The sequence below is a fragment of the Mytilus edulis genome, chromosome 6 (genome assembly GCF_963676685.1).
Source record: "Mytilus edulis chromosome 6, xbMytEdul2.2, whole genome shotgun sequence".
NCBI classification, from domain to species: Eukaryota; Metazoa; Mollusca; class Bivalvia; order Mytilida; family Mytilidae; genus Mytilus; species Mytilus edulis.
Window position 1 is genome coordinate 84,611,447 of NC_092349.1, and position 22,641 is coordinate 84,634,087.

At 31.9% G+C, this 22,641-nt stretch overlaps 1 protein-coding gene across 1 annotated transcript; it reads left to right on the forward strand.

The window, feature by feature from the left end:
* Window positions 1–246: 246 nt before the first annotated feature.
* Window positions 247–18,207, forward strand: LOC139528711 (uncharacterized). Its single transcript, XM_071324841.1, has 2 exons — window positions 247–500; window positions 15,488–18,207. The coding sequence occupies exon 2, from the start codon at window positions 15,909–15,911 to the stop codon at window positions 17,286–17,288; it is 1,380 nt and encodes a 459-aa protein (XP_071180942.1). The 5' UTR covers window positions 247–500; window positions 15,488–15,908; the 3' UTR covers window positions 17,289–18,207.
* Window positions 18,208–22,641: the final 4,434 nt, after the last annotated feature.

Below are 22,641 nucleotides of genomic sequence, written 5' to 3' on the forward strand. Positions count from 1 at the left end.
TTATAAATGTGAGGGTCACTCCTCCTGGTTAGTTTGTAATTTAATGTTTATATTTGTATTGTTCACATGTGCTTCAATATTTAATGTAATTGCTTATATATTCTCTGTAACTATGTAATTTGTAGTTTATGAGAAATAAAATTCATTCATTCATTCATTCATTCACAAAAAGGGATATGCAATGACATCTAATGGCGTATGGTAATAATTGTGCTCTCTAAGTGTGTATCATGGATCAATGCTTTCAACAATTTAAACATTACTATTTGTTCATTCATGTATGTTAGAATTTTTCAAAAATCAACTTTTATTAGAATTTATATTTTAGAACGCTACCTTGACCTGTGTTTACAAAAACTTTATACTATTTATGAGCTTTTGTTGGTAACAATAATCTGATCACATGATCTGAATATTCAAATACACAGTAGAGGTACACACGCACCTAATTCTTTTTTAAAGTAGAAATTTTACTGAAAAGGAATTACTATAATTTTCAGGTACATTTTATGCTATTTTAAGAAAAAAAAAAAAAGAAAAAAAAACTTACACAGTGGCTAAAAAAATTTTTTGTTTATTTCATAGTTGTACATGTAATGCATTGTATATTTTCACTTTGAGGATATTCGTTATTTTTTTTAATAAATAACAAACTTTTAAAAAGACTGTTATAAATTGATTGTATATAAATGAAGGAACTGTAAACAGGTTCGTGTGCTTGTTTTACTGATATAAGTCATTCAAATTTGGCTGGAAATGATTATAATGAGATTTTTTTTCATGTACTAATGGTACTTTTTTTTTGTCCAAAGTATTAGTTTTGACATGAATATCAATAATGTGGTCATTTTTATAAATTTCCTGCTTACAAAACTTAAAAACTTAAGGATTTTCCTATCCCAGGAATAGATTACCTTAGCCGTATTTGGCACAACTTTCTGGAATTTTGGGTCCTCAATGCTCTTCAACTTTTTCCTTGTTTAGCTTTGATATGAGCGTCACTGATGAGTTTTATGTAGACGAAACGCGCGTCTGGCGTACTAATTTTCTAATCCTGCTACCTTTGATAACTGTTTGCTACAATGTTATTTTTTTGAATTTCAGCGACGAATATCTTCTTTAACTATTATCAATATATAGAAAACAAATATGGAGAACCCCGTTATGTTTGCGCCAACATTATAAAATAAATATCCGCCCTTTCACACACGTCAATACTACATATATTCTCAACTTAGTGTTCACAAAAATAGCTACCATCTTACACAGACAATTCGGTCGATATACATTTATGATTCAATATTAGAAGTTAACTTTACGCAAATTAATACCCGACCGTGGCGATCCATTATTGCAGTACATTGTTTGCAGTTATGATATACAATTTTTGCCCGCTGAGCAGGTGAACATCCAAAATGATCATCCCGAGTAAGGGTTATTCAACGAGATCTTTAACCCTAGGGAAAGTCTTTTAGAATCCTTACTCGGGTTGACCATTTTGGATATTCACCGACTCAATGGGCCATAATTGTTTTATTATACCGATCAAACATAAATATTAAAAGTAAAATAGTGTAACAGAATGTCACAACACTTAAGTTAGAACACTATTGTGTTTCTATTGACATTTTGCGTATATATACAAAACAGGTAGAATCTTTCTGTAAAATATAGAGGGCCATGCAGAGGGCTGTTTACAAGAGATTCCATCCACACGAGATGAATTTCCAAGTCTTGTATGGTCTAGTTTCGTCGTCACTTGAATGATGGACTTCCAACCTGGCTGTTGTCATATTTGTTTTTGTTTCTCTTACGTTATGTGACGTTATACTGTAAAGGGAGTCAACTCTTGATCATTGAGTACGACAAGGAATGTACACCGGCGAATAATAGGGTTGTATGGTGGAGGCTTCAAATTGTCGGATTTATTCACTAGGGAATAATAGTATGTTCGATAGAGGCTTCAATATGTTAGGGTTATTCATCGCTCATGCAATTTTTGGAGAAAAAAAAAACATCGAAATTAAACTATGACACATGATTCCCTATTAGCCAATCAAGTATTTACTAAACAATGTAATGTATAATGATATCAAATAATGTAAAATATAATCCTCATTGAGGAGAGTATATAAAAAAGTAATAATGCTTTCCATTGTTGAATAACTAATAATTTTTATTTTTGTTACTTTCTACTCATTTTCTTAATTTAAAAGGTTGATATTTTCAGAACATCTACGTTTATTAGCAATTTATCTTCAAGCAAGACACCTTGACATGTATTTACAATTATTTGATAATAACATGCTGTTATCAGTTTAAGTAATCTTGTAGCAAATTTGAATAGTTAAATAACATAATACACTAGACTATCCCCTGGTCGATATCGCTTTATAAGGAAATATTGAAAGGTACATTTTAAAGTCTATTTCCCAAAGCTAATTAAAAATATTCAAAATATATATAGTGCATATCAATCTACTTTTCAGAAGTTAAAAGCCAATGTTCCGTGTTTTCTGGATTATGCTATATAAGGCTATTAGTTGTCTGTAATACTCTTTTTGTCATTTGGTCTACAGGAGCCAATTTTGGTTTTCTATTACCAAATTGATGTGTGTCCATTGTTGAAGGCTATATAATCATTTTAAAATAGACGCTATTATATTTACATATATAAGTACGTTTAATATTTATTTTTTTGGTAGCTACTAGGATAGGTTCCTTACCAAAAAGGTTTCATTATCCCAGTAGTATGAATTTTCATTTATACTGTCATATTTATGAATCAAATGTAAACAAAACATTGAATTGATCGAAATACTTCGAATTTTCTATCCACAGGAAAAGATAATCTTAGCTGTATGTTCAAAATCATTGACGAATGTTTGGCCTTAATTGATCTTGAACTTTATTTGGAATTAACTTTTTTTCTATTCAAGCATGTCTGGTGAATCTTTTGTCGAAAAAAACATGCATCTGGCAAACAAATTGTTATTTATTTCGTGTTGTATAAAAGATAAACATTTTGTTCATGTGTAAACGATATTTTGTAATAAGATTAACGATACCACTAATATGCATTCCTACAATAAATGTATGTTCATAGTCAACACTTTTGTCTGTGCCAAGTCAGGAAAATAACTTGTTGTTTTCTTGTGGTTCGTTGGTTGATATAGTCGAGAGTTTGATTTTGTCATGTTCTTCATGGACTTCCATAGTTGAGAGTTTGATTTTGTCATGTTCTTCATGGACTTCCATAGTTGAGAGTTTGATTTTGTCATGTTCTTCATGGACTTCCATAGTTGAGAGTTTGATTTTGTCATGTTCTTCATGGACTTCCATAGTTGAGAGTTTGATTTTGTCATGTTCTTCATGGACTTCCACCTTTTGAACTTTTGAGTTTTTCAGTTATATATTGAGGCCAAATGTTTAATTCATAACCTATAGCTAAAGCAAACGTTTAAATGCTAAAATTTAGACTAAAAACAAAGGCATATTATTTTTTTCGCTCTTTGTTCATTTGTTGTGTCTTTTCGGTAAGGATACAAAATATAATAACTATGACAGCAGTATCGACTAGTTGAGGAGTAAAGTGTACTTGATTTATCCATCCGTCTTCACTTTTCTTTTTTTTTTTCATTTGAAGCTCGTCAAAATTGGAAGAAGGTTTTCACTTTTCAAAATCCAGTTTAAACTTGAAATAGAGAACCGCTTATTCTTAAAGATACGAATACTGGTATTGTATTATTTTAGCGTCATTTTTTTCAGCATAGTATGTCATACTGTAACAATTAAAATCACAAAAATACTGAACTACGAGGAAAATTTAAACCCGAAAAGTCCCTAATTAAATAAAAAAAAATCAAAAACTCAAACACATCAAACGAATGGATAACAACTGTCATATTCCTGACTTGGACATAAAGAATATATTTCGGCTTTTAATATTTACGAAAGAATTATAGATTGATGATGATAATATAAACAACTTAGCAAAAGACAAGTATTTTGTCTCAAGGGATCAAATAATTTCAGGATGGGGCTGCCTGTCTGTCTTTTATCTTTGTTTTATTTTTATACTCCTTTAACGATTTCTCAGTTGCACTTCAAATTTTGACTCCAGTGGGATTTGTATTGCTTTCATTTTATTGCCTCTATTTACTATACTATATATAAAAATATTAATTTTCGCGAACCATTTAGGTCACGGAAATTCCAAAATATGGCATCAGTAAGGAGAGTTGTGCAAATAATGTGAATACACAGAACCCCCATCCAAATTATCTCCAGCTAAAAGTATTCATCTTTTTCTATTTTATATGTACTAACAATGTTCCATTTTTCTATAATTTCGATTAAAATATTCCAAAATCTGAGTAAAATTAGATAGAATGCCCCAAATAAACATTGTCTGATTGGTTGAAGTACTGTGGCGTCGATGCTTAGCATAATAAGCCTCGATGTAAAGCACACGCTTCACAGGAAGAAGGAGAGTTTTACAAATAATGTGAATACACAGATCCTCCATCCTATTTTTATTTTGATGGAAATGTTGCAGTGTTCATCATTTCTGTTTTGATTCTGCTCACAAAATTCCATTTTTTCTATAATTCCGATTTAGATATGTGGAACCCGCAATAAAAATAGATGGCCTCAATCACGTGGTTTCAATGATTTAATAGCAACGCAAAAAATTCCATTAATCATGTTGTACTTTGTTACCAATCGGAACTACTCGGCCTTTCTGGTTGCACGAAGTGAATAGCCGAGTAGTTCCGATTGACGATTGTTACATAAGCCGAATCACACATACGACCTTTGCGCTCAAATGTAGTTCTTGGTGAAGTATACAGGTAACTTCGTTTACGAAAATTTATACACACTTTTTCATTAACATATTATCAGACTTTTGCATATTCACGTTTTTTTATGCTGAACTGTAGTCGAATTCAATTCTATACATTTTTTTTTACGTGAAGCAGTAGGAGTAAGAATATTTTTTCGCGCCAATTTAAGCAGTTTCATCACGAAGAACAAATTTAAATTATTTATTGTTATTTTCGTGAAATTTTAGTGCATATAGTTTATCAATTAGAGAATTTTTTGTAAGTATTACTTATTCATGTTAAGGTTCTACTGATGTGCTTCTCTAGACCTTTTTGACGGTCCGTTTCATCCAATTTATCTCAATACTCCGAAATGTCAACTCGACCTATTCGTGTCGAAAGTGAAAATCCATCTATTTGATGAAATAATTTTTTCTTCAACGGTTCATGCATTATTTTTGTATTATTTGATAACCATTCACATTCACGTTGCATGTTTGCATGAAAATGGTTATGTATTGGTGAATTGTAAGGGCGATGCAACATGCGAGGTCAGTGCGCGATCACGTGACATTATTATTTGTAAACAAACATGCTCCCCGTGTAACACGTGTCTGGATTATCCTTTCAAAGTGTTGTGAATTTTTCAATCACTATTTTATGATATATTTCTTTTTGTTTTTAGGTTTGCATATTAGTAGTCCAAGTGAATTAGACATAGTTCTGAGTCGTGTGTGGTTTTTTTTTTATTGAATTAGAAGGTAAGTCTACATAAGTTATATTTAACTTAAGTTTAAAAAGATGACTCCACTTTCACTCTATATTTAAAACCCGCATACTAATTTAAACAGCATTTGCTCTGCTTGAATGTTAATTTGCCCCTTCCCCGTCATTTCCCAGTGACGGATCCAGGAATTTTCATATGTGGGGGCCCACTGACTGACCTAAGAGGGGGCCCGCTCCAGTCACGCTTCAGTGATTCCTTATATAAGCAACCAAATTTTTTCCCAAAAAGGGGGGGCCGGGCCCCCCTCTAAATCCGCCTCTGTTTCCCTTTTAAATTTGCGCAAAAGTCAAACTTTCAGTCCATTTCGTTAACGGCTGATTTGTGATTTTACCATCTTAACTGCAATTTTCATATTGAACACATTTGACCATTCAGTATGAGTTCCCAAGTTTTTGACTTATATGAAGGAGGCTTTAGGTCATGTTTTCCTAAACACCTTATTGCTATTTGTCTGTCTGGATTGTTATACCCATAACATCAGATAGTGATGAATATGCAAGTTTTCAACAATCCCAGAAAATACACCTTATTGCTATTTAGTCCAATCTGGCAAAACCAGTCACATGTAAAACTTCCTGTTTGGGTCATGCGGCTGAAAATAGAGGTTTTTCAGTAGAGAGCTGAGGGAGGAAAAACTTTAGAAAGCGATTATCAAGAAACTTTAATATAGTATGATCCACTTTTTTCGAAATTAAATTGAAGTAAAAATTATTTTGTTTTAAGTATTTACGGTAAGTTAAAAGGGTTTTCATTAAAAAGTATTGTGCATGGTGAATTGTTTCAACGGCCCCCAGATAGCTTCAACTGGATGAAAAAGTTGTGTAATGTTAGAACTTATCCGGTATGGAATAAATAGCGATTAGGTGTATTGACATCCACGGAAAAAAATAGGAAGTAAGGTGCATGTACACATGTATCTCCCCTTTAGGTTTTGATAAATATTGGATATGACATTAAGAAGTTATAAAACTGTATTCTTTGAATATGTTTCTAGCGTAACATGCACGCTTAGTACTGCTTTTTATCAGATATTTTATAACTTATGTCTTAAAATTCGGGTTTTATCCATTCCAATAGGTGGATTTAAGTTAATGAGAAAAATGCTCTGTTCACTAACTCAGCAATGCTTTAACTGTTGTGAATGTGAGCTCCCTTTTGCTATTATTAGAATCTAGATTTACATCATTCATTTTCAACTTATGAGTTCTCCTTTCATTCAAAAGGTAGATTTCAATGTCTGCTGGTCACTTGACAAGAAAATGCACTCAATGATATTATTTGCCTCAATTTACACCTGGAATGCAGATTTTTCACTAAAATAAATGTCGTTTACTTAGTAATAAATAGTTTTGTATATTACTATCATATTCATGTTTTCATTTGACATTACGAAAGTGCTTTTGAGATCCAGGATTCTGACTTGAATAAACAGTGTTTGTAACACACATGGTTTCAACCGTTTCTTTCCCTTCCCTTAAAAGTATCTTTCAGTTTTAAAACTACCTGATAATAATACAGAGTTCACACCTAATTTGAATTGGATTGACATTAACTAATTTGAATTAGTTTAATTCACATTTGAAAAGGTTTACATCCTACCATCAATTGTAATTTGAATTGCAATGCGCCTCAAATTAGCTTAGCTGTCTGAATGACGTTTACTTTTAATTTGTATTAACAAAAACATAGTTCAAATGCGAATGTAAGTGAATAGACCACTTTCGAGTTCATCCGTCACCCGCAAAAACTCGTCAATTATGCACGCCTTTATGACGTCACTTACCAGATAGAGGGGCTCGCCTGTATCCCTGCACTATTTACGTTCATCAAGCGTCTTAGTGATCGTCTTTGTGCAGGATAAACTAGAAATAATGGTTGCTCTGTAGGTACTTACTGACAATTCCCTAATGACAGCAGTGTTGATTGTCAATTTTGAGAATTCAATTTGCCGAATAATTCGTACAATATAGAATTATAGTTTTCCAACCACTCGCTCAACATTGGGAGGAAGTGACGACGCCCCTAAACGCAAAAATGACGGTGATAAAGGCGCGTATAATTGACGAGTTTTTTCCGGTGACGGATGAACTCGAAAGTGGTCTATTGTTTGTCTATCTATGGTCAATTTTTAGCCACATTGTTGAATTTTATTTATGGAGCTTACTTTTCATTTACATAAATTTAAGATTAATATTTCTGAGTGGTACGTTACTTATAAAGGGGGTGGATTCCCAGATATTTAATGAAGTTGTATTCAGTTTATGGTTTGTGGGCCTCTTATTTGGGGTTATTGATATCAATTGAGGTGTAAGAGGGAAACCAAAATAGTGAAAGATCATTGAAAACCTGATCTATTAAAGTTCATTGATACATGTGTATGTTTAATCAGCCAGTCAATTTAGGTATTTAGAAATCCAAGATTCAATAAAAAATGAATTCTTGGGAATATGTAGAATTATTCACTCAAGGTGCAATCAAACTTATTAATTTCACTTTTTGATTTCTCTTTATTTCTTGGTCTCTTAGTAGGTGTTGCAGATTAGAAGTATTTTCGTACCATAGTATTGTTAGTGTTCCGGATCCTGTTCAGTAGTTAATAGTGAAAATTTAGGTAAGTTTACATTATGTTTATAAATAAACTAAGCCCATGCTAAACTAACTCTAATCTTGCTGTATTTTCCTCAAAATTTTTGAAATACACTTGCATAATATAATAAGAGATTGGCATAAGCTTTCTTCTTCACACTGCCCTCAAAACTCAGTGGCAAAATGACTAGTCTTAGGCAAAAAAATAGTATATGTTTGTTTACCGTTACCTGATGACCTACCCTAATTTTAGCGCTAACCCTAAGTCATTTATTTTCCTCTTAAAAGTGAAAAATAAATAGAACTTGTGTCACGAGGGTAATAAGGGTTGCCAATAAATAATATAATAAGAGATTGGCATATATAATTATAATAAGCTTGCTTCTTCACACCACCCTCAAAACTCATTTTAGAATTGATAGCAATACAGTTTTTGTGTCTTTTATTAAACTTAACATTTATACGTTATTCACACACTTTAACAGTGCTTATTGAAAATTGTACCAAAAAAAACGTTAAGTAGGCGGTACTAAGACTGGAAGAAAATTAAGACGCTTAACATTTTTTTATATGACCAGAACAATTTCTTTGCGTTGTATATAATGCTATCATGTTGTCTGCGTCTTCGTACTGAGACTTATTTAGTTTGCTGCAGTAACTTTAGTTCTGGTGAATGGATCTCTGAAAATTTTATACTTGGAGGTTGAATACCACCATAGGAAGGTGGGGATAGAACTTGGGGGTTATAGTCTCAATAGTTTTGGAATTGGGGGCTACAAAAAAAAGCCGAAATGAGCATTTTTCTTGGTTTCCGCATATTTACTTTAGTATAAGTAAATAGAAATCTGTGAAATTTAAACACAAGATAATAATGAACATAATGGAAAGGTACATCAATGGATTGTTTTTATACGCTCGTCAAAATTTTGACAGGACATATTATGGTACAGAAATGTCTGGTTTATAATAAACAAATCATTTAAAAATTGTATGTTTTTGAATATCATAATATCATATATATACAGTTGTGAAAATGAATAATCAGTCCCTTGCTTTAATGAAAATGAAAAATCTTGCTTCAATAGTGCAGAAAATGAATAATTTGTCCTCTTAGATTACAAAAATAAATAACCTGTCAAAAACAAATCCTCCTGCCCCCCCCCCCCCCCCCCCGCCCCCTTCCCCCAGAATATCAAATGGGCGACCCCATAGTCTATATAAGAATTTTTTCTGCGACAAGTGCCTCAAACCATGTATTAAGATTTTGGATAAAGGACCACAATAGGTAAAAGTCCAATTTAAAATTAAATGTTTTAAGTTCTTAGACCACATTCATTCTGTGTCGGAAACCTATTCTGTTTTGACTATATGATCACAATCCAAATTCAGAGCTGTATCAGGCTTTAATGTTGTGTCCATACTTGCCCCAACTGTTCAGGGTTCGACCTCTGCTGTAGTATCAAGCTGCGCCCTGTGGAGCATCTGGTTTATTTGAAGGGTAGATGTTCCCGACCTGTTTATTAGTGGAATTATGAATCAGGCCATTACTCTTCTCAATTTTATTAATGCATACTTTTCATGTTGGGACAGTTTCCCTCATTTTTGAAGACTGTATGGTTGCCTATTATTGCTTTGTCATTTGAACATTTGTATATGTACTTTAAAATTTTAGTATTGCATGTTTATAATTATGTGTACGATATATCACTGATTCAGTGGCAATGGTAAATAGACACTGACAAGTCTTAGATAACATTTTATAGTTTTGAATGTTTTTTCATCAGTTGACTAAAATTAGGTAGAGGTGTGTTCTTATTTCCAACAGAGGGGCACTCAACCTATATCAATTTGTGCATGAAGCAAATTGATAGTTGCTAGATACTGAATGATTATACCACAAAAAAGTTTTAACCTGTGCATATATACTTAAAATATGATAAAAAAAAATCATGTCTTTTTCAGGACTTCTGATCCAACCATGTAGTATGGCATGTTATTGGGATATGGTTTTGGTCGATGGATGTTCGTGAAGGACCTGTAGTACAAAGTATATCACTGGATTTAGCTCTTTGTCTAAGTGTATTATTAAAGTACTTTGCTTTGAGCTCAGTTCATTGTTATGCAATTCATTCTTTGTGAAATAAAGATTTGACAGACAACTCTCATGTACAAGGATTTGTCAAAGAAGTATCACCTCTATGTACAATGTAAGTAATAGGGAGATAAAAGCATTCTATTTCGATTGTTCATTGACCAAATTTAAAAAAAAAGACCAAATTTACCTGACAATACTACTCCCGCTACTAGCAATATGGAGCTAGGTTGTTTTAATACATCTGTACTGCCTACTGATGACTTGGTCCTGAGTGTAAATGGTCCTTAAAGTACCCTTACAGAACTGAAATGTTTGCAGCAGATTTGCTGCAAACTTGCTGCAGGTCTGCTGCAAACAAAAAGCTTGCAGGAACCCTTAGAATAATGTTTGCAGATGGTTTGCAGCTAGCTTTTTGCTGCAAGCTTGGGGCAAGTTTGCAGAAACAAATATGTTTGCAGTAAGATTGCAGGAAATACAAGAATATAAGGGATGTTCGCAGCTAGATTGCAGGAATCTTTGACGATTTTATATGTTTGCAAGAGCATTGCAAGAAACTACATAAAACGACTGAGCATTCCTATTGGTAACTTCCTGGAAGATAAAGATTTGAAATTTGAAAATGTTGGTGATGTTTGCAATGTGTCATGATATATATTAGTGTTCAGGGATTCATTATAGTTTGGCAATTAACAGATTAGTTTTTTAAGACATTATTTGTAAGTACAAATTCATCGTAGAATGTAAACTTATGAAATTCATTCCCTCCACAGATATCTGCATGAAGGCTAAAATTACATTTTCAAATATGTAACCATGCAATGTACAATACTCCCTCATATGCTTAGATATTATAACTTACAAAATATGTAAGTCTAGTTGAATTTTGTGACAATTTTAATTTAACTAGCTGTGTATATATATATATATATATATGCGCAAGGTAAATTTCAAATAAATCTTTTTTTAACTTCAAATTCATGCATGTAATTCATTTGAGAACGTTCTTGGAATTAATCCAACTTATTTAACATGTTGAAAGGTATAAACTTATGCTATGATAATTTTTCAAATGATAATGTAATTGAATTTTTTTATGAATGGATGTAACATAACTTTTTTAAAATTTGTTGTGTAATATAGATAAAATGGTGTGTACACAACATCACATTGGTTAATTGTATAACACATTGATCTGAATAAAAATGTTTGCTGACTGTCTGCAGCAAACACGCAGGAGAAAGATTAATTTGCATAAATATGTTTGCAGCAGGTCTGCAGCAAACACTCATTTGCATATACATGTTTGCAGCAGGTCTGCAGCAAACACGCAGGAGAAAGATTAATTTGCATAAATATGTTTGCAGCAGGTCTGCAGCAAACACTCATTTGCATATACATGTTTGCAGCAGGTCTGCAGCAAACACTCATTTGCATATAAATGTTTGCAGCAGGCCTGCAGCAAACACTCATTTGCATGGTAAATTGTTTGCAGCAGACCTGCAGCGTATTTGCAGCATGGTTCACGGACTCTGTGTTCGCTGCAAGTTCGCAGCAGACTTGCAGCAAATGTTTGCAGGAGGCTGATTTTTTCAGTAAGGGTATGTTTAAAGGGGCACTAGCTAAGAGATGTATAAAAATCTAAAGTATGATTCGTTTTTGTTTAATCAATTATAAAACTGAAAGAGTGAAATAATAATTCGCTTTTAGCAGCCAAAATGGTTCAATTTTGTCAAATTATGTTAAATAATATTGATAATGAAGTATTCACTTGCAAGTGATTAAGTCGACCTCATTAAATCCGTATTCATGTGAACTTCAATTTAACCTGATTTCTAAAACTAATTTTATTGTACATGTTGAACATTTTTCATTCATTTGTTTATTGGATAATTTCTTAATTTGTGTGAATTAACATTGATACAGTAAATGTTAATTACTGCACTTTCATACCACAACACATACTGTATTGCATCTTCGCTAGCCAAGGGTTACGATCCACTCCCGCTCTCTTCACCCTTGGCGGATTGAGATAATATTTCGGAGACACAAGGTAAGGATTTTTATTGGTTGCAGTAGAAACTCGCTGCATCCAATCAAAAAGCGCCTATAACATGATCACGTGTAAATGTAGACAGTGTTTGTAAACAATTGCCACGTGTTTATTGTGAAACAAGTCTTTACATCACTAAACATACGACTATATATAGTGACAACTTGAATGTTTTTGATCAACAAATGGAAGTTCCTGTGTATGTTTCATGCACAAATGCATGGATTTTGACGTATATTTTCGTTTCCGGCTTTACCAAGTGGGTAGAATCTAGACACTACCGTGTTTTTACCTCCAAATTGAAGAGTTCAAGTGCTACCATTGGTCAAGAATAATGTATTCGGAATGGGCGTGACTTTAATCTTCCGATAGATGGCGCGACATTGATATCACAAATGTTGGCTCAATCTGCCAAGGGTGAAGAGAGCTGGAGTGGATCGGAACCCTTGGCTAGCGAAGATGACTGTATTGGTACATGTATCACTTATATTAGTATCCATATAACAGAAAAAAATGAAAAGAGAATAATTTTGCACAACCTTTTGAATACTATTACTTTTTAAATATTTAAACATATTAAGACTAATTAAGCTGTTGATAATATCCACTTGACATACTTGAAATTCTATCATATTACTTTTGGAGCAGTTGTGAGTCTTTGGAGCATGCTCAAAGTTTCTTTATGTGAAATCATTGTCATATTGGTCAATATTTTTCTTTGCTTCGACCAGATTTGGAGGGGATATTATCAAAGAATTGATAAAAAATTAGCACAAAGGTTCTCTTCCTAGATCATATAGCCCCAAACATCATGTCAGGCATTATCATTACTAAAAACCAATAAATGTATTCTAATATGAGGACATTTTTACAATTTTTTACTAATGATACTGATGATCCACCACAAAATAATATAAATACAACCATACAAATAGTAAGCAAATACATATAAAAAAAGATGTGGCATGATTGCCAATGAGACAATTCTCCACAAGAGACCAAAATGACACAGAAATTAACAACTACAAGTCACCTTATGGCCATCAACAATGAGCAAAGCCAATACCCCATCATCAGCTATAAAAAGCCCCGAAATGACAATATAAAACAATTCAAACGAGAAAACCAACGGCCTTAGTTGTGTACTAAAAATTATACAAAAAGCGACTATGTAACACACAAACAAACGACAACCACTGAATTACAGGCTCCTCATGTTATCAAATCTCTATATCATCTCCCAATTAGAAAAAAAACACATGAAAAAATGAACCTATTATGTGTTGCTCTCCTAGCTACAAAGTGAATCAAAAATCAAAGATGTGGAACATATTCGATCATAATCATTTGGTAACTAATGTAATTACTGTCTCTTCCATGCCCATCTTGAACATAAAAACTAAATATTGAATAAACAATACTCCTAATGCTCAGGTTGGTTGTCATCGTGCAACGCCGTTAATAACACCATATAGGAAAACATAGAACTCCCTTTTGTCATAAGTAACTATCAAACATCAAAACATACTATCCACACTCATCTGTGTCCACACTTGTTTGAAACAAAAAAAAAATAATTTGCCAACCAGTTTCTAATGATATGCATGGAATGATAAATCTATTGCAGAGATTTCCAAAAAACGGAAAATTATAAGAATTACAAAAAACTGTATGTAGCTTGGCAACGAAATATAAACAATAAAGGTGCATATCATGTACCTTCCTCCAAAGAGGAATAATCATGATAATGAGAGGATATGTTTTGCAAAATCAAAACTAAGTTTTAATGGTAGGGACGTACCAATAGTTTTTAGCAAATCTTTCCAAAAATTGTATCGTAAAAACAATTCAAAACAAAACATGGATCTGGGTAACTTTTGGGGTGTGTTCATGCAAGTGTTGCAATAAAAAAAAATATGCAGCTTCAATTTACGTAACAGATTCTCATTTACAAAATTACAAAAAATTACCTGCGGAAAAATGAAATTTAAAATGATATTTGATATCGTCTCATGTCTTATTGTGCTTTTGTTTAAATTGATATTTTCGTTTAAATGTTGTACAATTTAAAGGATTATCAAAATCAAAAACAGAAAAGAATACCATAAAAGGACGAACATTAAAGGTTTTGTAAACAAACAAAAAAATTGTTGGTGATTTAACAAGTAAAAATAATAAAATAACAACAAAAATCTATGATCATCTCAAAATGACTAGTAAATAAACTTAAAAAAATAACTTTATGGCAGAAATAATTACATTTCTGCAAAATTCTACTCTATGAAATAGTATTTTGATATCTATTTATTATTAAATTATTTAACGATATCAACTTTTCAAATTGTCTCACCATTACCAGTTCATCCATTTAGTTTTTTGCTGACGATTTGGACTTGATGTCCCATTAGCTACTCCTAAACCAGCATTCTTTGTCGTCAAAGGTTTAATTATTTCCTGATGTGAAACAATAAATCATGTTTAAAAAATAATTTAAAAAAAATGTATCTTGCATCTGTGTCGCTTTCGTGGATTTTTCTACGTTAGGAATGTTGAAAGTCAATACGTAAAGCCAAATATATATATATAAGATATGAACCAATTGAAGAGCCATATGACACAAAAAGAACACAGAAAAACTAAATCCAACATAGGTCAACTTTCAAATTGCTTGAGGGAGATGAAACGTTATTTTCTAAGTTCGAAATTTATTATGTTATTATTATCTTTTAAACGACCTTTTATGGTAAGGTTTGATGTAAATATGATAAGTACCGGAGTACTGACTACTGAGCTTATGAAACCATCTGGATCGAATGGCAATCTAGCCGCGTATCCAATGCTAAACAATATTAAAATCACAAATAAAATTTATTAATTATATGCGTCTAAACACTGGACTTTTTATTAAATTGCAAAACTTTGAAAAATGACACGATCCCTTCGTTTAGCTTCCGATAATACTGCAATGTTCTATTGACATAACATTATTGGAAAAAGTGTAATAGTACATTGTACAAGCAAAAATGGTTTTCATTGCATAGGGAATAATGCATTGCTATAAAATTAGTGTCAGTAAAACTGTTGAACCACATAATGTTTTATGTAAATTAAGATATGATAGATATATAATTTCTACATTTTAGAAGAGCAATGCAGCGATTACTTCATATGATTTTTGTTTTAACTATGATTGGCACTATTGATGTCAAGTGTCAAAATCCTAACGACACATGGTGGGATATTCTGAAGACATAAGGAGTAGCTTGTAAAAATGACACATGTAGAAGAAATGATGCGACATGCGAGTGCTATCTAACAATAGAACACAGGTTAACCATGATGAATGAAAAGGAAATGATTTTACTCGACAATTCAACGACTTGAATAAAGAGTATAGCCAAGAAGAAGAAGAGGAATTTATCGCTGCAGACGGATACGGATCTCGTATGGTTATAGCTGTCAATCGCCGGTTTCCGGGTCCTCAAATAACAGCATATGAGAATCAAAATATCATTGTACACATGCGAAATTTAATGCATACCGAAAGTACAACAATTCACTTTCATGGTATACACCAAAAAAAAAAACACCGTGTCTGATGCTATCGCTTTTTTTTCACAATGTCCAATCTTTCCGGGACAAATTTATACATATTCATTTTATGCATCGCCATTTGGAACAAGTTTCTATCACGCAAATTTTGGAGATCAACGAAGCGCAGGACTATATGGACCACTGGTTATCATACCATTGTCAACTTTGAATATATCTACTCCGCAGGATGATAACAATGGAAAAGTACACACGGTTACCATTCAGGACTGGAATCACTTTGATGATCCGGAAACATTGTACCAACGCATGATGTTCGGTACATTTGACCTTCAAGAAAATAAACAAATTGATACTACATCTGATATATCGGGCGCTTATTTTACTCGTTTTCACTGTCATTCTGGCGTAATAAATGGAAAAGGTCGCTTTTACAATTCACTAACGGCACATAACCAAGCTCCGCTGACAATATACGATGTTGAACCGAATACAGATTATCGTTTTAGAGTCATAGGTGCAGCAACTCTCTATCCCTTTCGTGTTTATATTCAAGGTCATGAATCAATTCGTATAGTTGCGTCTGATGGATTTGAAATTGAACCGATTGAAGTAGAATCCTTGATCATACATCCAGGTGAAAGAATTGATTTTATTTTAAAAACAGACAAGGTGTCGGGAAATTATTTATTGGTAGCGGAAACTTTAGAAGTAGAGCCAGCCTCTTTGAATCAGTATTACGCCGCTGAAGCCATTATACATTATACTGACACAACGGTAAATCTTAATCCACCAAAGGGATCACCAAATAGTTGCTCACAGCAAACAAAATGTAAGATCTTTAATTGCCCATATCTTTATTATCCACCAGATCAAAACAGAACATGTCTTACCTGGAATGACGCCAAAACAATAGATCCCAATTCAAATATTGAAAAAGTTAAAGGAGTGGCAATAGAACGATTTTATAATTTTGCTTTTCTGGGGGAGAATGGTAACACTCCATGGTCAGTAAATGGACATCAATTCCTTCCTCCGACTGTAGCAGCATACGCCGAATGGGATAAGGTTGAACAAAACTGTGGTGAATGTAGCGATTCGAGTATCTGTGAATGTACGTACTACGGCACCATAGATACAGATAATACCGATCAGGTGTATCAATTTGTTTTGACAAACATTGGTAATGGAGCTGGCTGGTCACATCCTATTCATCTACATGGTCATTCTTTTTACGTCATGAAAATGGGTTTTGCCTCTTATAATTCATCAACCGGCAAATTGATACCGGATAGAGGTAACAAGACATTATATGCAACGATGGAAAAAATTTCTGTAACAATGCACAATGGCAAAATTCGACATGGTCAAATGGAAATCATCCAACGTTAAATTGGGATAATCCACCACAAAAGGATACAAATATTGTACCGACAGGTGCATATGTCGTCATCCGATTCAAGGCAGATAATCCAGGCCTTTGGTTTTTCCATTGTCACATCGATCTCCACAATACCAATGGGATGGGAATGATGATAAACGAATCTCCTAAGTATCATAAAAAAGTACCAAAAGACTTCCCCCGATGCAAGAATATATCGTTATTAACGGCGATGGTAGGTTTTTATACAAAAGATTTAGGTTCCCGAATATTAATGAACATGTATATAAGACCCAAGTATAACAAATATTAAATTTTTTATGAAAAAAATTGATTCAAGATAAAAGCATCAATAAAAGAGAAATGGTAAAGACAGTAACTAACGATAACTAGTGAAATACAGGATTCTGATAATTTGTTAGGGGGGTGAGGATGGTTTTTAGCTCTTTAACGTTTATTTATATATGAAACACGTCATTCTTCTTCTAAATAAGTTATGATTTAAAGATAAAAGTTTCTGAAACTAACGCCATGGATATGCCCAATTCTTAAACTATAATATACTTGTCAGCTTTAATGCACGTGTTTTTAAAAGTTGACGTAATCAAAATTCATAAGAGGCAGACTTCAACTGCATATTTTTAGAGAAGACCTTTTTTGTTTATCATTAACTGTTGTGTGCAACCTTTCAGTTGACGTTCTTATCTATCAATGTTGACAAAATAAAAGATCCTGGTTTTTTTGTTTAATCTCTTTCTTGGTCAAAGAGACAACAACTCGGTCGACCCAAGAGCAAAAACAACCGAATGTCACCATATGGTCTTCAAAAACCAACTTTCGATGACGTGCTTCATTAGACAACTAAACAAGAATGTGTGCTACATTACAACAATTGTACATGTTTTTATTCATCAACATATATATACTTAGGACCGCTGCAAATGTTTGCACCTGTCCTAAGTCAAGAATCTGATGTACAGTAGTTGTCGTTTGTTTATGTAATATATAGTACGTGTTTCTCGTTTCTCGTTTTGTTTATATAGATTAGACCGTTGGTTTTGGGGCCCTTTATAGCTTGTTGTTCGGTGTGAGCCAAAGCTCCGTGTTGAAGGCCGTACTTTAACCTATAATGGTTTACTTTTTAAATTGTTATTTGTATGGAGAGTTGCCTCATTGGCACTCACACCACATCTTCCTATATCTATTTTAATAGTGACATTATCATTATCTGCATATGCAATAGTTTTCTCTGTTAACATTACAATTCAGGTATTGTATTTTTGTAAAAACAAAATGAAAAATTGGAATATCTCATTGATAAAAATGAAGTATTCAGTTTTGGGCGTTCGTGATTATGAATTGGTTAACCATTATCTTATGACAAGAGAGTCCAATTATTTTTTTTAATTTGTCGCTATTCATTACAAAAGAATAATATGAAAAACTAATGATAACACTCGTGGAACACTCGTGGAACAGAAACGAACTGTCTTAAGTCTTACCCTTCTTTTAATTTTCTCTTACAATGTGTAGGTCGTATGTATGTTTTTGTGTACAATAAATAAGAATATTTGTAAGATAAAATTACACTCCTTGGTAAATTATATGTGTTTCCTTTGTATTCACTATGACATACGTTTTTTTTTTTTTTTTTTTTTTTTCAACTTTAAATATTTTATTTCATTCCTGGTTGTGAACAATGTCCCTTAGCGCTACAACAATGACGCTAAGGTTCATCCCTGTGTTATTAATTGCTAATGAAACCAGGGGATTTGATTAGCAAAATATATCTTATATTTATATCGTGTGTTAGTTGCATTTTACAAAGTATTCATACGAGCACACAATACATACATATTATTCAGTGATCCTATATATAAACAATCATATAAGAAAGAAATTATAAAAAAGAAACCCAAAAAGACGTATTTTTTGTCCGTCATTTGTTTTGATTATATAAAAACTAGTTTAACCGAAAGTAGAATGATCAAGCATGGTTGACCTCATGGCCCTCATGGCTTGACAAATAATTTCATGAAGTGGTGAGTAATTTATTGCAGTCATTAAGTCACTTATCAAATGTGTAAACTTTTAAACTTGTAATAATCAAATATTTCTGGTAAGTAATAATGAAATATGTTGAAGCAAGGATTTGTACTATACAAATCCTTGGTTGAAGAGATCAAAGAAGGAGCTATTGACCCCTGATCTTGATTGATATGTAAATTATTGATTGATTGATTCTTTGTTATTTAAATACTGACTGAAGTATTTATATCAGGTCTAGTTTTCATAAAGAATAAATATAATCAAGGTTTCAATATTTTCCTCTGAAATTTTCTCAAAAATAGACTATCTGGATGATATAACATTTGTGTTTCAATTTCATTTTTTAGAACTGACAACATGTTCACAAATTTAGTTCTCTTTTCTGATAAATAAAAACATTTATAAATCACAAAACAAATCATTGTTATGACATGATTAAGTGGATTATATTCAATATCTTCAATTTTATATCCAAGCACAAGATTTTTAAGACAGAAGACATGTTGGTCTATATTAAAATGCATAAATATGTCATAAATTGTTGACCAATAATTTTTTACCCATTTACATTCAAAGAAAAAATGATTATAGTTATCACATTTGGAACAAATCACACAATTTGGATTATCAGATATTTTCCAACGGTGCAAATTAAGATTAATTGCTGTAATATTATGCAGTAATTTCCATCTAAACATTTTCATTCTATTATCTTTTAAAAAATGGAACGTAAAAGTAAGGTTCTTCTTTATAAAATAAGTAACGTTATCAAAAGTAAAATGATTTTTCCATACATAGAATCCTACTGGGAGCTCTTTATTAGATATAATTAAAATATTATATATTTCTTTGAATGAAATTTTGTCCAGTTTGTAATACAATCCATGGCTATTCATCTTTATATCATGTTGAAAATGAATTTTAGTATTTATAGATGTTTTACTCTTTAATTTTTCCTTCCAAGATTTGGGTATAGCTTTTCGTAAAATACATGTTTCTGCTATCCAATTTTGTTTCCTTTTAAGTTTGTCTAAGATTTTTTTTGAAATTTCTCCTTTATCGTCGATTATATCGTTTATAAAAATTATATCTTCTTCTACCCAATGTTTAAAAAACAAACTTTTGCCTTGATTCTTAATATATTGATTTCCCCATATAACTTGTTTCCTGATATCTAAATAATTCTCAGGTTTTTTTGTATTCCCGCCACCATTTTTTATCCAGCATTTTAAGATTTCTAAGTAAAAAGTAGGCAGATTTTTTATGTTTTCTAATGATTTATGAGAACCCAGATTCATTTTAAATATGAGATTTTTACCCCCAAACTCACTGAAATAATAGGTTGGAATAATTTTCCAGTTTGCCCAAGTTTCATCTGTTAGCCTTTTTACCCAATTTATTTTCATTGCTTCAATGTAAGAATCTATATCTGTCATTTTTAACCCCCCTTCTAAATAGTTTTTTCTTAGCACTGAGCGTTTAACTTTCTCACTACCACCCTCCCATAAAAAATTATATATAATCTTCTTAAACTTAGATATAGTTTCTTTGCACAGATTAATTAGTGATGCAATATATGTTATATTAGGTATGACAAGTGTTTTGATGATAGTGATTTTACCAATCATGCTTATTTTCCTTTTTTTCCAATCATTAATTATTTTTTCTGATTTTTCCAATTGTTTTTCTGTATTCAGTTTTTGACATTCTTTCTTGTCAGAGCCAAAATAAATACCAAGACTTTTTACGTTATGTTTCCAATTAATATTTTCAAATTTGTCTTTGCAATGTTTAAGTTTACCTAGCCATATACCTTCTGTTTTGTTTCTATTGAGTTTGAGTCCTGAGAGCGATCCAAAGGTTTCAATTATATTAAGTGCATGCTTTATTTCATTTTTAGATTTTAAAAAAAGAGTTGTGTCATCTGCTAATTGTGAAATTTTTAGACCATGAGTTTTTTTATCAATTTTGATTTGTATTCCTTTTATATCATTAGAGTCTCTTATTCTGCAAGCAAGTAATTCAACTGATAAAACAAACAATAAAGCGCTTAAAGGACACCCTTGTCGAATTCCGCGCTCAATATTAAAGGTTTCTGAAATCCATCCGTTATTTAAGATACATCCTTTTATGTCATAATATAGGGTTTTAACCCACTTCTGAAATGATTCATTAAACCCAAATTTCTTTAATGATTCCAGCATAAAATCCCATTCCAGTGAATCAAATGCTTTAGAAAAGTCAATAAATAATATAGCTCCTTCAATATTAAAATTTTCAGAATAATCTATGATGTCTTGAATTTGACGCACATTGAATCCTATATAGCGATTTTTTATGTATCCATTTTGATCCCTATGGATTATTAATGGTAAGATTTTCTTAAGTCTTTGTGCTAAAGTATATGTTATTAATTTCACATCTATATTTAATAAAGTTATTGGACGGTAGTTATCCAGGGACAAAGGGTCATTTTTCTTATAAATTAATGATATTATCCCAATCTTTTGGGTATTAGATAAAGATTCTTTATCATAACAAGTATTAGAAACTTTCAAAACTATGTTTTTCAGTTTTGGCCAAAATTGTCTGTAAAACTCTACAGTTAAACCGTCTTTCCCAGGTGTTTTATTTAGTTTCATTTTAAAAATGGAGGATGTTAACTCTTCTAGTGTTAACTTACCATCTACCTGTTTACTTTCAGAAGATGTCAAAGAATGATTTATCTTTGTTCCTTCAATATATGATTTTAAGATTTCAGTATCAGGGTTAGAGCTTTTGTATAGGACTTTGTAGTACTCTTTACTCATATTAAGAATTTCACTTTGATCTACAGTTACCTCCCCATTTTGGGACAATAACTTATTAATAGATTTTTTTGATTGCCTGTGTTTTTCTAAAGATAAAAAGAATTTTGTATTTTTTTCACCTTCTTCAACCCATTTGATTCTTGACCTAATTTGAGCCCCTTTTGCTTTTAATGAATATATATGGTCTAGTTCATTTTCTAATTGTTTAATTTCATTAAAAAGATTTTTATTTGTGTCTGTGGGTAATGTATCTAACCTATCGTTTAAAGTTTTAATTTGGCTTTCCAAAACATTGATTTTATTTTTTCTTTCTTTGGCTTTCGATTTACAGTATTTAATTGTAGTGTCTCTGGTATCAATTTTGAACAAGTCCCACTGAGTAAGAAGATTTTCATTATTAAATTTATTCTCATACTTATCAATCAATTTATTTATTATTTCTTGATATTGAAAGTCAGCTAAAATACTATTATTCATTTTAAAGTAACCCTTTCCTCGATTACTT

Excerpts from the sequence above, each read along its gene's own strand:
- LOC139528711 (XM_071324841.1), top strand. The coding sequence starts at position 15,909 with ATGGTATACACCAAAAAAAAAAACACCGTGTCTGATGCTATCGCTTTT.